This window comes from Heteronotia binoei, chromosome 6 (genome assembly GCF_032191835.1).
Source record: "Heteronotia binoei isolate CCM8104 ecotype False Entrance Well chromosome 6, APGP_CSIRO_Hbin_v1, whole genome shotgun sequence".
NCBI classification, from domain to species: Eukaryota; Metazoa; Chordata; class Lepidosauria; order Squamata; family Gekkonidae; genus Heteronotia; species Heteronotia binoei.
In genome coordinates this window covers 26,822,318-26,847,977 of record NC_083228.1, presented here as the reverse complement: position 1 = coordinate 26,847,977, position 25,660 = coordinate 26,822,318, and the positions used below count along the sequence as shown (strand labels likewise).

Sequence of the window (25,660 nt, the reverse complement as noted above, 5' to 3'; positions counted from 1 at the left end):
TCTGGAGCTGTTTTTTTTAAAGTTAAACAAAACTCCACAGGGGAAGGGGCAACCTGATCAGTGCTGTGTGACTCTGGGATGGGTGGGTGGGGAAATTTCCCTTCTCACTGCTTTTCTGATTGTAATCCCCCAGCCCATTGCTTCTCTTTGTCCCTGTTGGCAGCCCATCTCCAGCCCACAGTGGCTTCGTGTTATATTCAGAGAGTTCCTGTTCCCTTGTGGGTTAGCAGGTAAGAGCTGTGAATATGGCACTTCCTTTGTTTCTCAGAATCATTACCTCACACTGAAGCCACAACGAACGTTAACCAGACATGTCGCAAAGCCACGCAATCAACAAAACACAGTATTGACCCCTTCCAGTCCAATCCCATGTCTTCTCACAATGGGACTTAGTCCAATATACGGTTGAATCAGCAAACTCCTTATCTGCTTCAAGTGAGGAAGGCATAATAGAAGTTTATAAAATTATGCCCAGGGTTGGTAAAAGGACAGAAAGAAATCTTCCAACATCTCAGAACTTAGGAATACCCAGTGAAGCTGATGGACAGTATATTCAGACAACACAAAAGCGAGTAATTCTTCATATGATACCTAATTAACTTGTGGAACTGAGTGCCACAGGATGTAGTAGGGTTGCCAGGTATACCCTAGCCACCGGCGTGGGATGGGGGGTAGGATTGCCAGATCTCGCTCGAGAAACTCTTGAGGATGGAGCTTGGGGAGGACAGGGACCTTAGTGGGAATAATGCCACAGCGTTCACCTTCAAAGCATAGATTTTCTCCAAGGGAACTGATCTCTGTAGTCTGGAGATGAGCTGTGATTCAAAGGGATCTCCAGGTCGCACCTGGAGGCTGGTATCCCTAGGATGTACTGATGGTAACTACCTTAGACGACTTTTAAAAAAAGATCAGACACCCTCATGAGGGATGGGTCCTATCCATCAACAGCTATTAGACATGCTGACTAAATGGAATTCCCATAATCAACTCTAGGATGAGGAGTAAAAACAAAGGACAGTTTTGGACAGAACAAATGCAGAAAGACACCCAAATCCTGTTAATGACTGCACCACATTTTAAGAGGCTCCTCTGCTGCAGTCAGATAACTGAAAACCACCAGGACAGAAAACCTTGAACAAATTCACATAGACCACTTAAAGTGAATTTTAGCCTATATCCCATTTTAGGAATGGACAGATGGAAAAAAAAAAAAGTGTGCTTGGATCAGGTTTCTGAATGAATCGATAGGCAAGAAGGAAGGTGACTCACAATTGCATTTCAGCCTTCCAGTGTTTTACATTTGATCCTTGGGCACAAGCCAACCGAAGCTAGGCATTCTGGTGTTCTATTGATTAATCAGTTCATTCTGCATGAGATTTGACATTTTACCTAATCACAGCTGGTAGCATCTCACATCTATAGTTGATGAACCAATTATTCTTTGAGCCGGGTTGTATTTTGAACCGGCCTCTCTCTCTAAAATTCTCCCCCACCTTTCTGTTTCTGTTGTGTATATAAACTGGCCTGATGGATTTATGCATCAATACATCTGACGAACTGAGCTCTGGCTCACAACAACTAATGGTGAAATAAGTTCTGTTAGCCTGCAAGGTGCCACTGGACTCCTGTTTTATGCTAGCAATTTCAGCGCTTTGTATTTATCTATCCAGTAGAACAACAAGAAAAATTTGGCTGTGATTTGGCCCCCAGTGTATTAACTTTGTAAGATGATCACATGTGAGAGAGTTCACGCTGTCTTTATTCATCTTATCGGAGTCCACTTTCCATAAGCAACACACTCTTGTTGCTGATAGCATCATCAGAGGAACTCGGTGGTTGTCAATGAATGCTACTTTTAACACCAAAAATTAACTAAGCAAGGAATGGTTTTCAAACATCATTGCCTACATTTGCCAGAACATTCCCTTAAACTCCCTTGGGAAAGATGTGGCTGCCTTTGCAGAGACTTCTTCCATCAAGGGAACAAGTGTTACCACCTGTTTTGCTGCCCTCACAACACTGCGAATAACTTTTATTGTTAACATATGTTTTATTACTTGGATTTACTTTTTTTTACTTTGAGTGGAAGGAGGTCTTGCTTTTGTTTTACGGTGTGAGCTGCTTTGAGCCACAATAAGTGGAGAAAATTAGCTTAAAACATCTAAACAAAAGCACTTCTTGTGAGATGCAAGGAAATTACTCATATGGAATCATGTTTTCTGCACAACCAATCATTGTTTTGAGTGTATCAATTCAGCTATGCTCACACTTTCCTCCCCCCCCTGCCCATATTCTTATCGATCTATCTTACAGTCTGTTCCACTGACCCACTGCAGTACAACAAGAAAAAGAGAAAATCATTCCATAACTTTGTCCTGTCAGCAGGGCTCCAAGAATGTTGTGATTCCTCAGAAACACAGAGTGTGGCTTCTCACGCAGAATTCAGCTTCTTGAATTCCCCCCCTCCGACCACAACCACCAATCTTAATAAAAAAGGATTAGGAAAATGTGTGGAGGATATGTCTGCCAGTGATTAAAAGAAACCCCCACGTTCAGAGGCAGTAACTCTTCGAACACTGATTCTAGGAAGCAGCATTGGGGAAGGCCTTGGCCTTTGTGCCGTTGCTGGACCGCCAGAGGAACTGGTTTATCACTTTGTGAGACAGGATGCTGGATTGGATAGACCACTGGTCTGATCCAGAAGGCCTCTTTTTATATTCTTAATGTACGATTCATGACATACTTGGGGAGGTGATGTGAAAGTCATAACGATGCCTGTCCCACTAACTTAAATGTACACATGCAGAATCTACATGACATTTGAGTTAAATCAAACACCAGAAATCTGCAGCAAAGATAATAAAGAAGATGTGCCTTCTCAAGTGTACATTTGAACTTGGATATCCATTCCGGTCAGCTTACACCACAATTCACAGTTCTACAAAGGAGAAGAAAGAAAAGCTTTCACAGATGGACCCAAACAATCAGCACTTTCAGGGAGCTGCCCACACAGCAACTGGCAATTGTGGTGTCACGGAATCTTCAGCAAGAGGAGGAGTCAGCCCTCAGCAACTGTTGCCTGGCAACCTTTCTTCTTGCTAATAAGAGCTAGCATTATTTTTTTTTTTAAAGAGCCTTGCCTGAAAGCCCTCTTGGGTATTGCTTAGCTTACTAATATTCCAGAAGCTGTCGAACAATGAGAAGCAAATAACAAGACTTCGTGTTTTCAGAGTAGCTGTTTAGGGACTAGAGTGACCATCGAAGGACTCAGCAATGCATCAGCCAAAAGTTCAAACAAGAACCCAGAAGAGAGAAAATAATGGTAAGCAAGTTTCATCAGAGTTTTCCCAGTTATGCCTCACTGCCTAGCTACAGTCAACATTTAAGCCCATAAGCCTGCAATTAACTTGCCCTGTTAGTATCCCATTGATATGGCATTCTTTTTAACACAGTTATCTTGTCAAATAGTTAATATGCCTCTATGGCAAGAAGAGTTGCATAGAAGGGGGACGGCCTTCAACAAGTCTACCTAGGTACTTCTCAAAACACAGAATGTACTGCAAACAGTGTAGGGGCAAACCAGCCCTTTAACATCAGGGAAGTTCCAAGATGGCTGCTTTTGGCAAGGCATTTTGGCTAAGATCTAGCCCATGGCAGTGTGGGATCAGGCAGAACTGCCTGAAGCTGAACCCCTCAAAGACTGAGGTCCTGTGGGTGGCTAGGCTGGGGGTGGTGGTCTGGGTCAGGAAATTCAGCTTCCCATTCTTTACTAGCTCCCTTTGTTAAGAGTCTGTGTGACACTAGATGCCTCCCTTTTGTTGGAGGCTCAGGTCACAAATATAGCCAGGATGGCATTCTTCCATCTTCGCCAAGCCCAGCAACTGACCCTTTATCTGTCCCCAGCGAACTCAGCCACAGTGATCCATGCAATGGTCACTCTAGACTACATTACTGTAATTCACTCTACACAGGGCTGCCCTTGAACTTGCTCCAGAAGTTTCAACTAGTCCATAATGCAGAAGTGTAGGTATTGGGACCTCCCTGAGAGTCCATATTCAGCCTTTGCTCCAAATTGAGTACTGAGTCAGGTTTTGGTTTTGGTTGCATGAATTTTTAACTCTGACAGACTCTCCCCTGCCCTGTAAATGGGGCAAACATAAGAGCAGACAAAGGAATTAATTTGCACATGAATCATTAAGCAACCAGAGACACCCTTGGTTTTGGTTCTTACCTTTAAAGCCCTAAATGGTCTGGGACCATCATATCTGTGAGACCACTTCTCCCTCTACACCCCCCAGAAAGCCATACGCTCTTCCAGTAACAACTTATTAGTGATTCCTGGCTCCAGAAAGTTCCAGTTGTCCTTGACCAGGCCCAACCTGGTGGCCTCAGACTGGTGGAACTCACTGTCTAAGTGAGACTCGAGCCCTGCAGGACTTGGCTCAATTCTGCAAGGCCTGTAAGATTGAGATGTTCCACTGGGTATATGGATGAAGACAGCAACAATTAGAGATCTGCTGGCCTCCCTTTTTCCCTCCCACCCCCTTTCCCCTTCTCTGTCTCTGCTGTCCCCATGCATCTGTGATAAATATTAGGACACCATCTGATGTAGTAAAGAAGTCTTAAGTTTCAATTTATAACAAAATGCATTTTAAAACTAATATGCTGAATTCATTGTTGTAAGCCGCCCTAAGCCCTGCTTGGTGGAGAATGGTGTGGGATACAAGTCTAATAAAAATAAATAAAAAATATGGCAACTTCTCTACTAAGGTGCTATGATACTCTTACTGGTTTCCACCACTTCCATATCAACATATTAAAAATTTACAATACCATCCAGAAAGAATAAATGGGTGCAGAAAAGAGCAACCCAAATGACTTTACTTTACTTTACTTTATTCGATTTATATCCCGCCCTACCCCACCGAGGTGGGCTCAGGGCGGCTTACAACAATAAAAGCTAACAAAGGTCGATTTAAATACAATTAAAATTATACAATAAAATACATAAAAGCCTAAAAATACATAAAACTCACATCGATATACACTATGCTACTATTCCTTAAATCAGTCCTTCAAATTTCCAATATTCAGTAATCTGATGTTTAAGATTTAATATTCAGGCATTCTGCTCACAGTTAATTATATGCCAACCGGAAGAGGGTTGTTTTACAGGCCCTGCGGAACTGTTCAAGGTTCCGCAGGGCCCTCACCTCCTCCGGGAGCTGATTCCACCAACAGGGAGCATGACTGTGGAGTTGTTTTATAAAATCATGCCCTGAGTGCGGGAAAGAGGTGAATCCTGTTCTAGGAACTGCCTCCAGTGAGAGCCCTGATTAGTATTTGGATGGGAGATCACCAAGCAATACCAGGGTCCTAACAAAGGAGAAGGCAATGGCAAACTACCTCTGAAACATGTTGTGCCTCTAAAACCCCGCAGGGTTGCCATAGGTCAGTTCTGACTCGATAGCAGGGGGGGGGGGAGGCAGAATGAATCAAAAAGGCATCTTCAGAGCAGCCTGGGTTCAAATAACAAGAACTGAAACCCTTCCCAAACTGGAGACTTTTAGTATGTGCTCCCTCTTTCATGTGCACAATATTCACTGCAGGTATTTCCCCTCTCTGCAAGAAACGAGGGGGTGCTCAAAGTCTTTGGTTTAAGGAGGTACACTGATTGTGACGGTAAGCCATCAAGGTTTACCAGTTAGACTTCCTTTGTTCTTCCCCACCAAAGCTGACTTCTGTAAACTGTCACAGTACATACTGCCCCCAAGCTCCTATAGGTATAATAGCCTCAGAAAGAAACGTACCGTATATACTCGAGTATAAGTCGACCCGAATATAAGCCGAGGCTTCTAATTTTACCCCAAAAATCTGGGAAAACTTATTGACTCAAGTATAAGCCGAGGGTGGGAAACGCAGCAGTTACTATTCCTGTGGCAGGTAAGGCCACAATGCTGCTTGCAATGAAAGATGAGGAGAATGGTGGTGCAGAACACAAATCAACAATACCAAGGCAGAAGTTATTTCTGGTCAGACTGAAAACACCAGTCCCAGCACGACCCCTCCCCCTTCACTGAGGAGAGCAGGGGGCGGCGGCTGCTGATGCTCCTCCTGCGGCCGCTCCACAACCACTCCGTTCATCCATCCATCCCACACTCTCTTCCTTCGCCCCCCACCGCCGCTCACCATCGCTGCGCTTGATCTCCACATAGATCCCTATCTGGATCTTGCCGAAGTTGGCCGCTGCCATCGCGTCATAGAGGGGGGAAGGAAGGGAGGTGAGCTTGTGATCGGGGCGCAGCCGGGTGAAGGGGGAAAAAAGGGGAGGGAGGTGGCAACAGCGGCAGCAACGGCAGTTTCTACGGGGAAGCGGGGAGGGGGAAAGGGAGGAGGAGAAAAAGGCGCCGGCTGGATACAACAGTCGCCGGGAGCTGCTGCGGCTGCGCACAACGTGGAGGCGTCACGGCAGGACCGGCTGAAGGGGTGGGAGGAGCAGCAGCGGTGGGTCTCCCTTGGCGCCCGCTGAGGAGGAGTTTGAGTGTGAGGTGATTGGGGTTGAGGCCGCCGCCATCGCCTTTCCCCCGCCTCGCAGATGGAGCAGCTCTTGCCACCTCCCCAATTTGCCCTTCTCTCCGGCTAATCCCGCTGTTGTGCAGCGCTTCCTTGACGGTCTGTCTCTCCGGGCTTCACAGCCTCAGAGGATGCCGACAGAAGGTTATTATTAGCACGGCGTTAAAAGGGAGTGATCAGCCGAAGGTTGCCAAATGAGGGAGACGACAGGGAGAGTTGAACTCCAGCTTTAGCTGTCCTTGGAATTCCGGGGATGCGGGCGGAATAGTGACTCGAGTATAAGCCGAGGAGGGTTTTTTTCTGCCCAAAATTTGGGCAGAAAAACTAGGCTTATACTCGAGTATATAGGGTATTTCTCCTCTGACATGGTAACCTCCACCCAGAATTTACTTGGAAATGTGAGATTCCTTCTCTCAATGTTATCTTCAGTAAGCACAGAACCATTTTTTCAAGAATATTCCAGGAACTTCTCTTTTTCTGCTCCTGAACAGTAACCTGTATGCTACTCTCCCTAGTAGACCATCCGTGCTGCCCCTCTCCCATATTCACTGCTCCTTTTGTCTAGTTGTCTTTCTCTAGCTTCCCCTCACCTTAAATTCTTTTTTTCCTTTCCAAATAAATTGTGCCACATCATCATACAAAAATGACTCTACAGAGGATAAAGATTGTGTAGTTTAAAAAGCAGCAGGCTATCAGATTAATAAGGAAATTAGATATTCAGTATATCTGTTGCATGAAATTTTTAACTCTGACAGGCTCTCCCCTGTCCTGTAAATGGGGCAAACATAAGAGCAGACAAAGGAATTCATTAGCACACGAATCATGGAGCAACCAGAGACACCCTTCAACTTTACTTATTTAGGCAGACTGTTACGCTGCATATCTCCACAGTTCTCCTCTCAGCTTACAAATCATAGCACCAAACAATCAATATCTGGAAATGACCATTCATAGGCTTCTCCTCGCTGAAGCAGTGTGGCCACACCCCTGGCATTAGCTTTCAGCGGGGATGATCTGCAACTACAAAAGTCAGCCACGGAGCCATGTGCAGCGTCAAAGCCTTTCCCTCTTTCCGGGACCATTAGAATTGGGAGGGGGAGTAACTAAGTTACCTGAGAAATGTGTACTTTAAGACATTGTCCCTTGTAAGAGTTGCTACCAGGGTAAGCTCAATTCATTTTGCTACCTGAGTGCAGAAGGAGTGCAGCATCGGACAAGTCGTAACTCCTCCTCCCACACAAAAAAAACCATATTTATGCTGTTACCACTCAGTTCTCAGGCAGCCATGTTAATTTGTCCCAGAAAAAGCTGTGCTTACCTTGAAGACCAACTACTGTGCGGTTTAGCCTTTCAAGGACTCCTTCTGCCAGATCCATGATATGCGCATATAAGAATGGCCGACTTCCAAGGGAAACCTGGAGTTCTCCTAGAATTATATCTCCAGACAACAAAGATCAGTTCCCCTGGAGAAAATGACTCTATGGTATCATACCTCTGCTGAATACCCTTTCCCTTCCAAACTGCCCCTTCCAAGTGATGTTACCATACTGGGCACACCACTGGGGGGCGGGATGCTCTATCATATGATAGAGTGTCCGCTGGCGAAGTGCCCAGCACAGTAACGTCACTTCTGGGAGACATCACTCCGGGCACATCAAAGCGCCGCACTGCTTTCTAGCCCTCCCAAACCAAATGAAACAAAGAACCACAAATTGTTTGGGAAAATAAAAACACACACAAAACAAACCAGCAAATTGGGCAAACCGACGAACTACAAAATGAAGCACCATTTTCATGTTCTGTGCTTATCCTTAGTTGCAACTCTACACTGATAACGAGGATGACTGGGGTACAATGCCATTATATATGAAGGTCAGAAAGCCCAGCAATCCAAGAGGAAAATATATTACTATACCGAGTACAAATGAAAACATGATCCCACCAAGAGTAAAAGATGTGGAAGATGCTGCACTCAACTGTGATGGCACATCGCCACCATAAGCTTACATAAACCTGTACAGGCTTTCAAGCTTTCCAGAACTGGAAGCCACATTAATCCCCATGCTGCACATCACTAGAAGCATGTGACAGGAAGTAACAATGACATCAGACCACCTCTCCCCCCAGTAACAGGAGGAACTCTGCCAAATAGGGATCTTTTCCGTCAGTGAATAGCCTCACATCGCTGCACTGCTGTTCCTCTCATCCTATGTGCACAGAGGCAGGTGGTGAGGCATCCTTGAGCTCTACACATGTACCCCAGCTACAACCCAGCAGTCCTATACAGGGGTCACAGTCTAGCAGGCTGGGCTCCATAACCCATCTGAGGGTCCCAATCCATGAATGAAAGTTCCTCCCCTTTTACAGTTTTTATTATACAGAGCTCAGAGGTCCAACTTATATTTTCAAAGAAACCAGAGGATGCTAAGAAGTCCATGGTGTAATCCCTGGAGAAAAAGCAGAGTGAGTTTCTGCTGCCAGAGATCATGAAACACATACTTGACGATTAAAAAGACTTCCAGAAGAAAATTATGTTATGCACGTTTATTTAGATTTGAGGCAGGGGGAAGAGGAGATAGTCAACAGATACAAAATGAATGACACTGTTAAATTAGGGGTCTGTTAGAACTGTTTACAAAGGGACAAATTCAGACAACCTAAAATGATTCTGTTACAACAATGCCTAAAGCCTCTTTTGCGGAGGGGTGAGCTGCACTGTAAACACAAAGCCATTCAAAAGGCTCCCCTTCAGAAGAAACAAGTGGAGAACAGCGTTACATTAGAAATTGGGCCTTGCAGTGGAAGAAGGAGCATAAGGCAGGAGGGCTTGCACTTGAGAACACAGCAAGCAATACAGAGCACCAGTTGACCATTCACGGTATAATTAGTGTTGGAAGTGTGGGAGAACTCTTAACACGGGACAGCTTTCCATAATTAATGGGTCCTACGCTGCCTGTCACAATGGGAGCTCACAATAGCAGGAAAGGTCCAATTACTACAAGGTGTCTGGCCACAAGGGAAGCCATCTCTTTGGACAGAGATCATTTTAATATTGCACATTTCCACCGGAGGGAAAAAGGGTTTAAGAAGAAAGCTTTGCTCTTAGCCTTTCCATTCTGGTCGGGAGAAGAACTGCCATCTCCTTACTGAGTTCTAGCTCTGTTTCAACGGCCGGGACAGCATCTGTGTGCTTCTCGCAGTACTCTACCAGAAATGTGTAATATTCCAATGATGTCTGCATGTTCTCCAACTGCTTCAGGCCATCGGAAGTGATAAGCTTGCCGTACAGGCGTGCAATGTGAAACTTGGCCACCATGGCAGGGCGAAGAACATCTTCCTCAAGGGTTTCGGGGAAAACCTTGTCGGGGTCCCTCAGGGAATCCAGAAAGAGTTCATAGTATTTTATGGCCAGCTGGGCAAGAGAATTGATTTTTTTAATGGTGTGGGAATCAAGCTCCTCTAGCCTGTTCCCAATGGCTACTTTTAGATCCATCATCTCGTAATAGGTGTCCGCTAGTTCAAACTGGAGCTGCCTCCTGAGCAGCAGGAAATACTGTGGGTTTAAGTCCACACAGATGGGCTCCAGCATATCTATCCTACGCTTGTGCATCTTGCAGCGCCTCTCGTAATCCTCTTCAAAAAAAGCAAGCACCTTAAACAAGGCACTGTGGTCCTGCAAAATCTCAATGTGGTCGGTGACATACCCATCTACCTTAAAGAACTCCTTCGCTTCACTGACAAAATTCTGACCCACCAGGAAGATCTCTCGGGCTTCCTGAAAGTCTAAAGGAAATACACAGCTCACTTTCTCTTCCATGGCCAAAATCGAGTCACACAGATCACTGGTCCCAAAGAGGACCGCTTTTTTCCTCCCCTTCTCTTTCTCATCCTCTTCTTTCTTCCGCTGGGCTATCAGCTCTGACTGCCTGTCCGGATCCAGCTCACCAATGTTGTCCTAAACAAGAACATACTTGTTTAAAAAATGTCAGCATCGCGGCTACATGAGAGTAAAGTGCATCACTGTTAAGGTGAATCCTCTCCTAGGAATTGCCTCCAGTGAAAAGTTGTTTGCCCATGAGAAGAGCTCAATGACTTCGCACTCTTAGTTTAAAATCAACTCACTCCTAGGTTCTTTTATATCCCATAGCAGGAGCTCCTGAAAGGACAGCATGGCTTGGATCCAGCCAACTGCAGACCGAGAAGAGAGTTTGTGGAATGGATCTGTGCTGCCTTCCCCCTCCTGCCACAATCTCTTGAGCACTCCCACCTCTAAACTGCTGATGGGTCATGTTGAGAGAAGCTTCATGGCAGGAGCAAGCACACCATTCTCCAAGCATGTATACAGCAGGAACTTACGTATGCATTTGTGGCATGATTTCTGCCATTTCCCCCTTCCCTATGCAGCCCTCCCCCCCAATTCAAGAGATCCCACAATCTCAGAAGACACTTTTCCAAGGGCTGCAATGAGAGGGTGGCAACGACACCTTCCATGAACTCAGCTCCATTTGCAGTTAGATGGATTCAAACATACATTTTAGTCATTCAGGGCAATAATTCAATACAGACGGAAGCTAAAAGCTGCAAACTGCTGAAGAGGCAGATTAATATTTCACAACACAATCGCTCTAACATACTCACTTGAATTGTTAAAGAGAAATGGCCTGAAGATTTCAGGAAAAGGAACTGGGCAGGTGCCAAGTTTGTGTTATCACTTGATTATTTTTTTTACCTCCAACTGATGTTCAGCACTCTTTAATGGCAAGAGGGTCATTGGCCATAAGAACCTATGCCAATCCACTGTCTACACAATGACATATGAGGATTAACTTTCTAGAACTGGAAATCAGAACAGTCTGCAGTGCTCAGGATATGAGGAAGCTAATTTATTTACAGACCCCCCGAGGCTTCAGGGAGTATCTGCTGATTTGTCTGCCAATCCATTATTCACTGTCAAGTCATTTGCCTGCTAGGCAAAAAGAAAGCTACCTGAGAGGCTAAGGGGCAAGTATGCCTTGCATTTGTATTTGTGCTAACGGCAACTTTGCTGTGACAAAACAGAGCTCTCTTCTCTTGGTGCCATCACACCTTCAGTCCCTAGCACTGAAGCCATTTGGACCCTAAGCAAGTTATGCATTTAGGGCCATAATGAAAGCAGAGTGATGTGACCAGTCCCTTGGAAGTCAAGGATGCTGATCAAAAGGGTTAGCTACTTTATGCCTTCCTGCTCCAGTAAGGAGACTGCTGCAGGCTTCACCACTCGGCTGTTTGGGGTTCCTGTCTGTTCGTGAAGCAGTTTTATAACTTAATTTAATAAGACTGTATATCCATAGCATTACTGGACTCATTTTGGGAGAGGGGACTTTTTTTTTTTTACCCTTACATGCATAAAAACATGGTGTGCGTGCAATCTTGCTTACCTCAAGCAACTTCCGAGCTCCCTGCAAGAGCTTCAAGCAGTACTTAATCCAACATCTTGCAATTTCTGCTTTCCTCTGCTGAAGGTCTTGCTGGTCTTGTTCAGATTCACCTGATCAAAAACATCAGAGATTCATATAACGGCTCCCACAGTCATGCTAATTCAACACTACATTTTGCCACACCCTCTCCCAAGGAAGGGGCAGTCACCCAACATCCTCAAGGACTCGAGATAATGAAGGCAGCTCTCTTCATAAAGTAGTTATAAAGAAGGCAGTATTTAGACAAAAGTTTGCCCTGGCATTTTTATAGACTCATAACAGAGACCAAAGCGCTCACAGGCTCTTCCCCTCTTGGATAGAAAAATAATCTGACTTCTGTCCGAGAAAGTCAAGCTGCCAAGAACAATGTCCAGCATAGCTTACCTAACACAGTTAAGATTGCAGGGCTTATTTGCAGTCATAAATAAATGGGCAAGTTCTCTGGGGTGGCGGCACGGAAGAGTTCTAAATAAATAATAAAATTAAAGGACCATAATATATTGCCAATCCAAATTGTACTTCGGAAAGGAAGTAACTCATCCATTTTGTATGTGTACCTTCCATCTCTATTTAGTCTAGAGCAGGGGTGTCGAACTCATTTGTTATGAGGGCCAGATCTGACATAAATGAGACCATGTCGGGCCAGGTCATATGTGTCATAAAATATAATGCCAGGTAGCAAAGATATAAACTTTATAAAGGACACAGACAAACACAACTAAAGGTTAAAAAAACCCCTTAAAATATGCTTAAAAGATTAGCACTCTTGCAGTATTTTGTTAATATAACAGGTTCTGATAACACCTCTTGTTCTGAATTATTGCATCAAAATCTGGAGACATATGTCTGTGCTTTAGCAATCTTGAGTGTGCTTTTCAAGAGTTGTTCAGGTATATGTCTGTAAGTTGCAAACCTACTTTTAATTACAGAAAATCTCATGGTCAATGCTTTGAGCCTAAGACCCAGGAGAAAACATGAAATGGCTGGGCACTGCAAGCTTTTGAACGTAAGTTGCTTCATGTGCAGGGCAGCCAATGGAGAAAACAGAGGTTTTGCTCTGTAGCTCCTGTGCAATTGAGCAAGCCTGGCAAAGCAAGCTGTGATGCAGAAGGAAGCAAGAGAGAGAGAGAATGAAGCAGATGACAGCCAGTTGCTTGGGGGCCTGATAGGAGCCCTCCAGGGGCCTGATTTGGCCCTCGGGCTGCATGTCTGACACCCCTGGTCTAGAGCTATTCTCCCCCTTCACATTACTGCGGCAACAGAGGGAAGACACACTCCAGAGAGGCAGGCAGCTCCTTCTGGTAACTCCCTCATCAACAGAGTGACATGGATGGCAGCAAACCATACACAGGGAATCAACAGCACAATATCTGTTACCATGCAAGACCAGGCAAGCACAATATTCTAATGTCTGTGGTTTGCATATTTAATTCAAAGCTGCTACAGCACAAACTGAAATGAGACAACTTACTGTCCTCTGCAGATGGCACCTGTCCAGCTTGAGCAAAGATGACACTGGCAGCGGCTAAACAATGCCTGGCCTCCATGAAGCATTGCTACGGGCAGAAGGCATGGTGGAACTCATAAGTGACACAGAACAAGTGGCTACTTTCCCCCACTTACCTACAGTCTCTGAATATCTATGTTCCGAAACTGGAACACATAGTCTCACAGGACTCAGAAACATGGTTTAACAAGACTGGGCGATAAAGAATTAAATACCGAACTTTTTTGTGATTCAGGAGTACAGAGAAATAAGCGACAGTATCACACCTCAGGTTTGCTGAAATGGCTGTTAGGAGCACTGGCTACGAAGAACGTCAACAGTGACGGTATGCTTCATGCTGGTTACATTGGAACCTTGCTAACACCAAATGTTGAAACTTCTGAACAGAACACTGGATTAGAGGCACTTCCCTTCAAGGAAGGCTATGATAAGCTGCTTCCTAAAATTCAAAAGCAACTTCTGTAGTAATATTTGACCAGTCATGGGAACCACGTCTGCAGAGGTGTCAATGCAATTTAATGTGTGCATACCTATTAAATTTTCAACCAGAGAAAATTCTGAATATTTTGAGAAGTAATTCTCCAAAAGATACTAAGATAAAGGCAATGCTCAACCTCTCCTAACTCAAAATGAGGAAAGACTTCAATTTTTTTGGCATGTGTGTGTGACCTTAACATCCAATTTCAGAAAGCAATATTTTCTCAATGTTTCTAATACATATTCTACATATTCTGCAAACAGAATCCTTAAAAGTTTTCCCCCAGGTACTTAACAGCAAAGATAAATCAAACTGCATTTTCAGAAGCAATGAGATTTCAATTAGCAATACAAAGTTCTACAGGAAAACAGACTTTTCATATTTAGTTCTATGATCACACAAATCTAGTAATATTCTGCAAATCTGGAAATATCAGGTAATAATGACTCAAGGAACACTGAAAATAAAATCTCTAGTTTTAACTAACTGGTAGGAATTACAATACATACTACAATTACTTATACTCTTTTGGAATAGGAAGAGCATAAAAACCAAATGTTTTCGTTCTCTCAAAATTCTTCTCTTTCTGCAACTGAAACCAACTGCACATCAAACAGAGCTATCGTCTTAGCTCTATTCCACAGGCAGAGAGGTCTGGCAGCACAGCCAAGTACATCCTGCTTACCCTTTTAAGAAGAGGCAATGTTTAGAACTAGCAACAAACTACAGGTATCAAGACAACAGAATTTTGACAAGTGGGGACCAACAAGGTTGGGGAAGTGACATCCCATTACCCTTGTCTCTATTTCATACCCCCCACACCTTTTCTGACACCCATTCCCTCTTTTGTTCAATGCCACCAATTAAGTCACTCACCCCCAACCCCTGGCTGTCAACCCCTCACATCCAGTACTGACTTCCACACACTCCTCCAGTGTTGTGTGCTTGGGTGTGAAATGACAACTCCTCACTCGGCTGCCTGCATCTTTGCCAGCTGAGTGGGAGAATAGGAACAACTTTTCTGTCCTTCCACCCTCTTCCTCCTCATACTGTAGCAGGATGTGCAGCAGCGACCCAGGCCATAACAGCTGCTGGAAAATCCAGACCCAGGGCACTTCTTGCAGGCTGGAGCCAGCATGTCTGGGCCCACTGCAGCTCCTTGTAAGCCGCTGTAGCACATCAGGGCTCAATGTAGAGCTCGCATGCTGCCAGCAGCATGGCTCTTGCAGGTCACTGTACCCAATGCAGCTCTTGCAGGCTGCTGGGCCCAGCATGATTTTTGCAGGCTGCTGTGTCCAGTCCCAGCTCTTGAAAGCTGCCAAAGCCAGGCCTGATGCAGATCTGGGCAGTTGCAGCCACCACCTAGGATGGGCCTGGAGCAGCTCTGGGAGGCTGCTGCCAAAGACAGGCCCAGAGTGACTTTCTCAGGGCAGGCCTGAAACGGCCCTCAGAGGCCACCACTGCAGAAAGGAGGTAAGTCCATTGTCTGTGCATGTGCAGACAATGGTATTGCTGGGGGTATTAACCCCCACCCCATTTAATTTTCTACAGATTTTTCTGCAAATTGCAAGTTTCCCCCAAGTCTGGAGAAAAATATGATTTCTCTCAGTGCAGGCTTGATCTGCAGATTTAAGTATCTGCACATCTGCCCATGCTTAAGAAACAGATATACAGATAGGTGATCAAAGAACAATTCTGATCATAGCTGCTGCTTAACCAAATGAGGCAGACTGAAGAGAACATTAAAACAAGCACCTTTGTGAGATAATACTGAGACAGTGTAGCTGCGTTGAGAGCCCATTTTACTGGAGAGTAGCCACTGTATTCGAGCTGCCGTTTCAGTGTGGTATGGCAATACTGCGCAGCCTTCTCAGTCATGTCCAGGTGTTGGTAGACTTGGGCCAGATAATACAGCGTATGAGTACAGACCTTCTCAAATCTGGGGAAACAGAGGGGTTCAAATTTTATTTCTGCAGAGGGACTCCCCACTCATATTGTCATTTTGGTCATCAGTTACCTTTTTGACCTCTCTTGGTCTGTCAGCTTCTCTTCCTGTGGCATGAAGTGTTCATTGGTATCAAATGGAGGGCTCCCATTCTGCAAAGCATAACAACAAAGGTAGTACATACAGAAAGCTTGTGCTCTGTCAGTTGCCTTTTCATACTGCTAACAGGAAGAATCATAAAGCAGGCTGCAGTGTTCTTATTGTGCAAAACATTCAAGCATCATACACCTCACATGTATTAAGGGGGGAAAACCCACCCACATACTTCCATGCTGAACAGCTGAACCTGCTATCACACATTCATCAAAAACATGCTTGCTGCTGCATGTTTCAATAATGTTTCACTAAAAATAATAATCCATCAAACAGAAAGTTCACTAAGATGCACATCACCCATGAAGACATTCTCTCAAAAATTCCTGTAAATTGGAATTCATAATACATTAAAAAGAATAGTTTGCATCTAGGAATAATGTAAAAATCAAGAAATGTAGGATATTGCACTGAATTAACAGCTTTTGGAAAACAATTCAAACATCTCTCAAACAATTCAAGAGCAGACAGTTATGGGCATTACAACCATAACTACCTATGATAAACTAGACCCAAATATAAGGGCAGAGAAAAGGAAAAAGTCTGGACAAATCAGCAGAGCAACCCTTTTAGCAACACTGGTAAGAGGTTCAATTGTCCCCACACAACCCTAAATGTGAAAAATCTACACATGGAGTTTTAATAAGCCCCATACAGATATTTAACAGAGATTAGCAAAGGATACAAGGCATTACTCCTGTTTTAATTATTCATCCAAACTAACCCAATCTTGTATGTTTCCCAGTCTGTCTCCTTATTTCCACTGGCATTGCACACCTGAGCTCCAGCTTGTCCCTTCATAGAATCATGCTTCCCTTTCCCAAGTTTGAGCCTTGAAAGCACAGTGCTGTCAGTTTAGTGACCACTGCGCCTAATCAAAACTGGCTTTACATCAGGTACACAACTGAAATCACACAAAGGCACTTTCTGTAGTGTCACTGATGAAAAAGGGTCACATCATTAACTGTGCAAGCACATCTTGCAATTTTACTATTTTCCCTAAGCCACTCCTGTAAACAACTTTCTTCCTCTGCATCCCACAGTATGCACTTATCTTTTTGTTTCTGTCCATCAAGCTTCCCTCCTTGTCTATCCCTAACCCACTACACATACATTTTTTCCTTCTGTAGAGTCTTGTTACCAACCTCTTTTTTCCACTCCTCCATCCAAGGGCTTTTGCACCTCCATCATCTAACCTTCCTTCCTGAAATGCCTGGCATATATATATGTAGACTGGATTCACACATGCACTCTCCAGACTTCCATGTCAAGGTATCTTTTGTTTCTGCTTAGAACAAGTGCAAGTTCAGGCAACCCCTTGCGGAGGGATTTGAAATACTATACGAGAGAGACAATGCTCAAGTTCTAATCTTTATTGAACATAAAATATTAGCAGAAGGAAAAGCAGGAAAACTGAAAGAGAAATATAAAATTCAAAATTCGGGGGAATTACTGAGCTTGCTGGCCTGTAGAATCGCACAAGTATTTTGGGGGGAATATGAAAAAAGGCAAATCCGATATTTCCTATTAGAAGCTGTCCTAGTTAGGCTAAATGTTCTTCCTGCAGGCTGGTCTGAAGTTGAGCCCACTGTATTACTGCAAGTATACAGTGCCCCCAGAGATATTAATGGAGTGATGGTGGTAAGAGTTGAAGCTTCTCTCTCTGAGCAGCCCTCAGAGGAAAGGGAAACATCTGGAGAGCAAGAAGGCTACGATCAGGAGGGAAGATCAGAAATTTTCATACAGTGCCTGCTCTAATGCTGTCAAAGAAGTCCTGGCTAAAAAGGAGGGGAAGCCCTCTGCCCAAGGACAGATGAACAATCCTTGGGGATCACATTGAACCTTACACCACTAAGCCTTGTCCTATAGTGGCAAAGAAACAGTCCGGCTTATGCCAGGATGCCACTATCCTATATTTCCTGGACATTCATTTCTGCAGCCAAACTATATTGGTGCCATTTCAAAGTCATTTGTAGAAGTAACACTGGGGGGGTGGGGGGCACACACAAAATTTCAAAATCATAAGGAAGATGAGGAAAGGCCAGAAGACTGCTTAGACAGGCCTGGTTTCACTCATGATTGAGGTTTTCAGAGAAGTCTGCAGTGCAAAGATTTGCTGATGACCCCAGAAGGGTCATTATTACCTTGCAGATTTCAGTGGTCTAAACTTTAATGATTCCACAGGAACCCAAATAATAAAATCATTGCCAGAAGACACTCCCACCCACCCCCAGGGAACGCAGCTTGTGAATCAGTATCTTGACTGTAACTTGATTTTAATTTCTCAGCTTTAATATCAAACATTGCCCTGACACTGATAGCCCAAGCTAGCCCAATCTCATCAGCTCTTGGAAGATACAGGGTCAATCCTGGCTAGTATATGGATGGCAGACCTCCAAGGAATACCAGAGTTGTGATGCTGAACCACGCAATGAAAAATCAACCTTTGAATATCTCTTGCCTTGAAAACCCTATAGGATCGCCATAAATCAACTGTGACTTGACAGCAGAAATAAAATCACACCAAATACAGAGTCTCTCCTGCAACCTCAGACATCATATGGCCTGAAAAGTCACAGAAGGGGCTCAAAAATATGCCTCCTGACCCCTCTTTTCCTCCCTGTACCAGACAGCACACTACCTTCTCTATCAATTACCTCAGCTCTCTCTGTAAATAGTACACTGTACTCATGAGCTAAAAACAATGCTGTATTATTACTTAAATGTATGCCCATAAGAACTATCAAAATGAAGAATCAGGAGACTTTCCTTCCTACAAAAGTGATTCCCCGCCCCCCCCCTTTTCATCTGTGCAAAGATTGCTGTGTTTCTGTAGACACATATTTACTATTGAGCTGACATAAGGGTTTTTTAAGAAGGATTTTCAAATTGGTGGCTGAATTCTGTATTCTGAATTGTGGGTTCCTTGTTTCTACTTGGCTCTGCTGCTGGTTTTACATGGGAAGTGCCTTTGAGACTGAGAGCAGGAGTTGTGCTTTTAAAGTAAGTGACAATAAAATAAAGCAAAGTCAGTTATATAAGAACACTAACATGAAGCCAGTGAAATCTTTTCCCAGCATCGCTTTTCAGGACAAGTGCAGCATTCCACTGTTTTCACAAAAGCCGTAAGGGAGCACTGACAAACACTGGAACTGCTACCCCCAGAGGCATTTCAAAATATAAATAGGGCCTCTGAGGTCCTAACAAAGGCCCCACTGTGCCGGTGCTATTGCATAGCAGAGTCAACAACTTAGATGACTGAACAAAGTTTGAGTCCAATGGCACCTTTTATGACTAATGTAGTTTTATTCAAGGTATAAGCTTTCGTGTGCAGGCAGGCTTCTTCCAATACAATGAAATGGAGATTACCAGTCCATCAGGGGTCATTTTGTAGAAAAAGAGGTGCTGGAGCTTATTCACATAACTCATTTGCATATGCCACACACTCATGACATCACTGGAAGTGTGTTATTGTTAATGTTTTAATTATTGTTAAACAAAATACTGCAAGATGTTTGTTAACAGTCTTTGATGACTGACATCTAAAACAACTGGTAAAAAATGTTCAAATGTTAAACTGTAAAGTTGTTTAAGATCTCTTATTCAAATCTACGAACAGAGTGTTTAAACAATACTTCACAAACCATTTGTAAAGAGTATGATCTGCTATATTTCTAAATTTGATTTTAAGTCAGTCAAAAGTGGCTGCGCTGTACTTCACTGACTGTAGTCATGCCTGGGTGTTTAAAAGAGCTCCAGTACGTAGGTTTGCTGCTTTGAGTACGATGAGTAAACATAATTTGCGGACAGAGTTAACTTCATGATGTTGCATTCAACTCTCAGAGTTCACCAGAAAACAATTTTGAGTATGCTGTTCAAGTGCATATAAACAGAAACAACATAAGCAAAAGCAATACTTTATTCAGAGAGTTATTTTTTGGTTTGCTCACAATGAGTGAACTTCCCAAATTACTGACAGGCAACATCCCAGGGAAAGCACCCATAAAATTTCAGCCAAGAATAGTAAGGGAGCCATATAAATTAAGCTTGACAACAATATAATGGCCATAAAATGATTCACCCCAACCTGCAGGCTGCAGCAGCCATTGTGTTTCTTTGAACATTTGTAAATACAGCAGCAGAGAGAAAACAGCCAATCAGAGCCAACCACAATTCCAGCAGTTGTAAACACAGCACACGAGGCAATGCAAAGGACAGACAGGAAGCAATGATCAGAGCCAATCAGAGCAAGAGGCAGCATGAAGGGCAACGATCAGAGCCAACTGCACGGAATCTCTTCCAGCATTTGTAAACAGGGCACACAAGGCAGCTGGCAGCCTACAGCTGCCCTAAATACAGAGCAAAGGATTAACAATAAATCATTAATGGGGGGTGTGTGGAATTTAGATCTTCCACAGTTGCTCTGGGCGGCTCCACCCCAAACTGAGCCTTGCAGTCCAGACATATAGGTAGAGGGTGAGAGCAGTTAATCAGCATACAGCATAATGATGTTTAACAGATTCACTGACAGCTTATTCCTTCAGATCAGTGGTACAGCCATGGGCACCCACATGGCACCACAGTGCGCTAACATCTTCACAGCTGACTTGGATGACAGTATTGTTCAGACTCATAGTAAAGAAGCCCTGGATATATTCCACCAGGCATTCAATGACTTTCACCCCACCATCAACCTGACAATGAACCAATGTGTGAAAGAAATACATTTTCTGGACACTATTGTAAATATACACAATGGACACGTAGACACCACCTTATACTGGAAACCTACTGACCAACAAACATACCTATGTGCCTCTAGCTGCCACCCTAGGCTTACCAAATGACCTACTGTATACAGCCAGGCTCTACACTACAGCTGCATCTGCTCTAATCCCACCAAAAGCGATTCTCACCTTGAATGATCTACCACAAACCTTTTTGGAACTAAAGAACTCACCTGATAAAGTCAAGAAACAGATTAACAAGGCCAGAATGGTACCCAAAGAAAACTAGTTGCAAGACACACCCAATAACAGAATGTCACTAGTGATCACACACAGCTCTCAGCTCAAAACAGTTCAACACATCATCGGCAACTTACAACCTCTAGTAGATAATGACAGTACTTTCACAAGGACTGGGGGACAAACATTTCTTGTCTACCAACAGCCCCTTCCTCCAATCTCAAGCAACTACTCGCTCACAATAATACAATATGTAATTTTAACATGGACACTGGCACCAGAGCTTGTAACAAACCCACATTCCAATTTTGCTGCCACATCCACCCAGACAATACAATCACTGGACCTAATAACATCAACTACTATTTCTTAGCCTTATCAACATACTCAACATCTAACATTGTATATGCTATTAAATACCAATAATGCACTTCAGTTCTCTACATATGGCAAACAGGTCAAATCCTACACAAAAGGATAAATGGACACAAATCAGATATCAAGAATCACAAGAATGAGAAACCTGTAGCAGAACCCTTCAACATTCCAGGACATTCAAAGGGTGACATCAAAGTAGCTGTTTTATTGCAAAGGAACTTCGGGAACAGACTAGATAGGGAAATTGCTGCGTTACTCGGAATTAAAGCCAAACAAATGGTGACCATATAAACTAAGCTTGTTACTCCTATTTGGTCCTCGAATCTATTAAACATCTTCATTATGCTATATACTAATTTACTGCTTTTACCCTCTACAGACTGGTAATTTCCATTTCATTGTATCCGACGAACTGTGCCTGCACATGAAAGCTTACACCTAGAATAAAAATGTGTTGTCTTAAAGGAGGCACTGGATTTAGGCTTTGTTGCTTCAGACCAACACAGCTACCTATCTGAATCTAACTTAGATGGCTGTTTGCTAAGCATAAAGAGTTTAGCATATTACAGACCAACCCAATACATGTATTAAAAAAGTATTTTTGAAAAAAGCCCTCTTAGTTGTGTGTGTCATTCTGGTAATAACAAACATTTTTAGACTATCCTAATGTAGTGATTGTAACATATTTTATGCCTTAAACAACTGCAGAACACCACCACCATTTACATCCTCCGTAAGTGCTAATCCTCAAATCAGTTGTCCACAATGACCATGCCACATTACATGCTTTTGAAACTGCCTAAAATGAAACTACAATATCGGACACGTCCTTCAGTTAGCATCATAAGCATCACTTTCAAGAACAATGGCACCCAGGAGGTAATTTAAAAACCAAACCAGGCAAAGCGAAGGTAATTGCTCAAAAAAAGTAAATAGTCCACTATCAAGAAACCCAAACCTGTGTCCCTCTGAACCACTACCTCATAAACCAGCAAGCATTGATCCAGTTCATGGGTCCCTGAGGTTAAATGCACACACGAAGCTCAAAACCTTTATAAAATACAAAGAGGTTTACTGAACAAACAAAATCAAGAAGACTACTAGGCAACAGCCGCTAGACTCAATTAGCAAAAAACACAAAGCTAACTTTTCTTTCTGACACTTTAGTACCTGGCAATAACTGGCACACCATTCAAAATAGCAGAGTTCAGGGTAGAAACTTATACATCTGTCCCATGGGATCAAAAGTCAGCATAGCATCTCCCTTATCTAAGGCCCAACTATAGTTTCCTGCTCTCTGACATCAGGTGGTCTCTGGAACCCAATCTCAATGCACTCACTTGCTGGAGCCCTCAAAGATAGGATGTAACTCACACTTGGCCCTCCCTCCCACTTAGTTACTGCACTGAGCACAGACCTTTTTGCTTAGTCAATTACTGCATTCTGATGTTACACCTTGAAAGAGATACAGATAGTATCTGTGAAAAGGCACCTACCTGCAAGCTGAAGCAGACTCACTATTCTTCATGTTAACCCTGGTGAAATTCAGGTGCTATATCTTACATGCACACAACATAAAACCCATTCTTCAATTTGCAGAACTCAAGAACACCATTCTGGGGAGGGGGGGTTTTGTCCATGTATGTAACAAACACAAGTTAGAACTTGAAATTTTGATTTTGTCACAGAATGCCACTTTCTTACAGATAAGATCACAGCCAAAACATTAAAGCAAGTTCATGCTGTGTATTACCTCTTTCATGTACTGATCATACAATGCCTCTGCAGATTCAAGATACGTCTGTGCTGTTTTAATGTCACCTCTTTCTGACCACAGGATACCCAGGTTGTTCTATAAAATAAATTAAAAAATTCATTTATTTCAGAACTTATGCAAGGCACAAAGAACCAAATTCACAGTCACCAATATCAATACAGTCCCACAAATTTCAGAGTAATATTAGGTTAACTGGAACCAGTAGTGGGAGAACTGTCAAAGGAGCTACTATAATTATTCTGTGCTTCACTGGTACCTCTCTAGACGGCAGGCCAGTGACTTGCTATGTGCTTATCACACCTCTCAATATGACATACTTTCCTGGAATGTTAAGGACAGAAAAAATGTCATAGTTCTAAAGTCCAATTTCATCTATCACTGTATAAGTATGAAATATGAACACACAGCCCACTCCTATGCTGTTGTGTAAAAAGAAGCCATATGTCTGGTGAATCTGACACTTCCCCTGCCAATTTTGCTGGCCCACAGAACTTAACCAGCTCCCACATCACAATGGTAACATATTAGTCAGCACTGAAACAATCAGCGACCAGATTACATAACTTGCTACTGCTTGAAATATAAGTACTGTGGGCTTGCTAGCTAACAAAGGGAATTCAGCGATGATCCACCAACTACACCTGTTCTCCTGCACTGTTACCTTTATTCTTTTCACCCCTTTTCAATGGTCTGAAAATGCAACTGCGACCACTGTTGCCCATTACGCTATAGCTACAGGATCTAAGGTTGATTGCTTCATACTTTAGGTAAGTAGGAAAGTCTGTTAACACAACCTGGAATAAAACTGCAGAATTTAGAAGCTTTGTCTAGACTTTATCATTTATCATAAAATCCTCTATATCTTCCTCTCCTGAACTCTAGTTTTTTAAAATTTGCCATGAGTTCCATTAGTAGTACTATGAATACAGACAGCTCTGATCATCAAAGTCAGAGAAAGATAAGAAAAGGATGAGGAAGAGCACCATCTGCTTCCACAAGAAATAAAGCTCCCTGTATTTACAGTGTATTATATACAATAATCATGATAGCTGTATCTTTACTGTATCTCATTACCTGGGGGGGAGGGGGGAGAATGGAAATGGCCCAAAAATCTCTTGTTCAGCTTGAGTTGTCCTTACTATTAAATGATCATACCTTCACTTAATCCCTGTAACTAGCCTCATAAGAATGGAAATCTCTCCCATGCTCTGGATGGATCAAGTGTGTGAGAAAATGGGGGAGCCTCATCTATACGATTTTGATTTGCTGAAGGGCCCCAAAATCCAGTCCTCTTCCGCAAAAGAACTATACAAAAAGCAACCCTTCTGACCAGTTGGTTTGGAAGTTTGATCACCACCAGCAAACCTGACTTCTTCATAAGAAGACACACACACATGAATACATTTTGTTACAGGCATCGGCTGATCTTCAGCTGCCTGCATATCCTGACCAAGCATTACCACCCACATCCACTGTCCCTCATAGGCTGCGATCACACACATTAAATAATGTACTTTCAATTCACTTTCCAACTGGATTTTGCTGCGTGGACTGTCAAAATCCAGCTGAAAAGTACACTGAAAGTGCACCATTCAGTGTGCGTGATCAGAGCCACACGGTGTAAGATTCCGCCCACCGCCATGCAACAGGGAAAGCCCTTGAAACGACGGGGGAGGCCAGATGTGCACAAGCAAGGGGCAGAGAGAGGGAGAAAACGACCCAGCCGCCCCCTCCTCTCTTGGCTGCGCCCACCTGGGCCTGGATGTAGAGGGAGACGCACTCTGGGGAGAGGCGGTGGCGCTCCAGCAGCTTGACGCACTTGACCAGGTGCTCCTCGCCGGCCGAGCACTCCTGAGTGTCGGTGTAGTTGACGCCGAGCTCGTACTCCACGACTGCCCTGCGCACCGCCTGCAGCCGCTCCGCCTCGCCGTCTCCCTCCTGGCCCTCGCCCGGCGCCCCCTCGGCCTCCTCCGAGGCCAGCAGCTGCTTGACGCCCTCGAGCAGCTCCCGCGCCGCGTACTTGGAGCGATACGGCTCGGTCTCCGGGTCGTTCTTGGACTCCACGCACGAGAGGGTGACGGCGCTGCGGAACTTCTCGCACAGCGAGGCCCAGCCGGCGGGGGTCGCCATCTTGCCTCCTTCCTCTCTCGGGTTTGTTTGGTCGCCGCTGCTCGCCCGCGCTTAAAGACCCACCGACATTCTACTCCGCATGCGCGGCTCTGAAACCGCAGCGGGCCAACCTCCGGCCGCCAAAACTTCGTTCCCTTAGTTAAAATGGCGGCACGGTGGCCCGTGGGTGGCGGCGGAAGAACACAGTCGTTGCGACGGCAACCGACGCTCACGCGACAAACGTAAAACAATGCGTGTACGTGTTATGCGCCGTTAACAAACGGTAACGGGGTAGATCCTAGCGGGCAGCCGGGTAG

General features: G+C 44.0%; 1 protein-coding gene across 1 annotated transcript; it reads right to left on the bottom strand.

Annotated features, from left to right (window-relative positions):
* Window positions 1-9,102: 9,102 nt before the first annotated feature.
* On the bottom strand, window positions 9,103-25,379 carry KIFBP (kinesin family binding protein). The gene is made up of 7 exons (XM_060241156.1): window positions 24,987-25,379; window positions 23,211-23,309; window positions 16,032-16,111; window positions 15,770-15,953; window positions 13,501-13,585; window positions 11,991-12,100; window positions 9,103-10,528 (listed from the first exon to the last, which is right to left on the bottom strand). The coding sequence occupies exons 1-7, from the start codon at window positions 25,362-25,364 to the stop codon at window positions 9,656-9,658; spliced, it is 1,809 nt and encodes a 602-aa protein (XP_060097139.1). The 5' UTR covers window positions 25,365-25,379; the 3' UTR covers window positions 9,103-9,655.
* Window positions 25,380-25,660: the final 281 nt, after the last annotated feature.

Bases quoted from the DNA above. Each gene is read 5' to 3' on its own strand.
- KIFBP (XM_060241156.1), bottom strand. From the start codon at position 25,364: ATGGCGACCCCCGCCGGCTGGGCCTCGCTGTGCGAGAAGTTCCGCAGC. The intron at 23,310-24,986 runs GTGGGCGCAGCC...TTTATTTTATAG, and splicing joins CCCTCTACATCCAGGCCCAG to AACAACCTGGGTATCCTGTG. The intron at 12,101-13,500 runs GTAAGTTGTCTC...GTTTTTGATCAG, and splicing joins GGTGCCATCTGCAGAGGACA to GTGAATCTGAACAAGACCAG.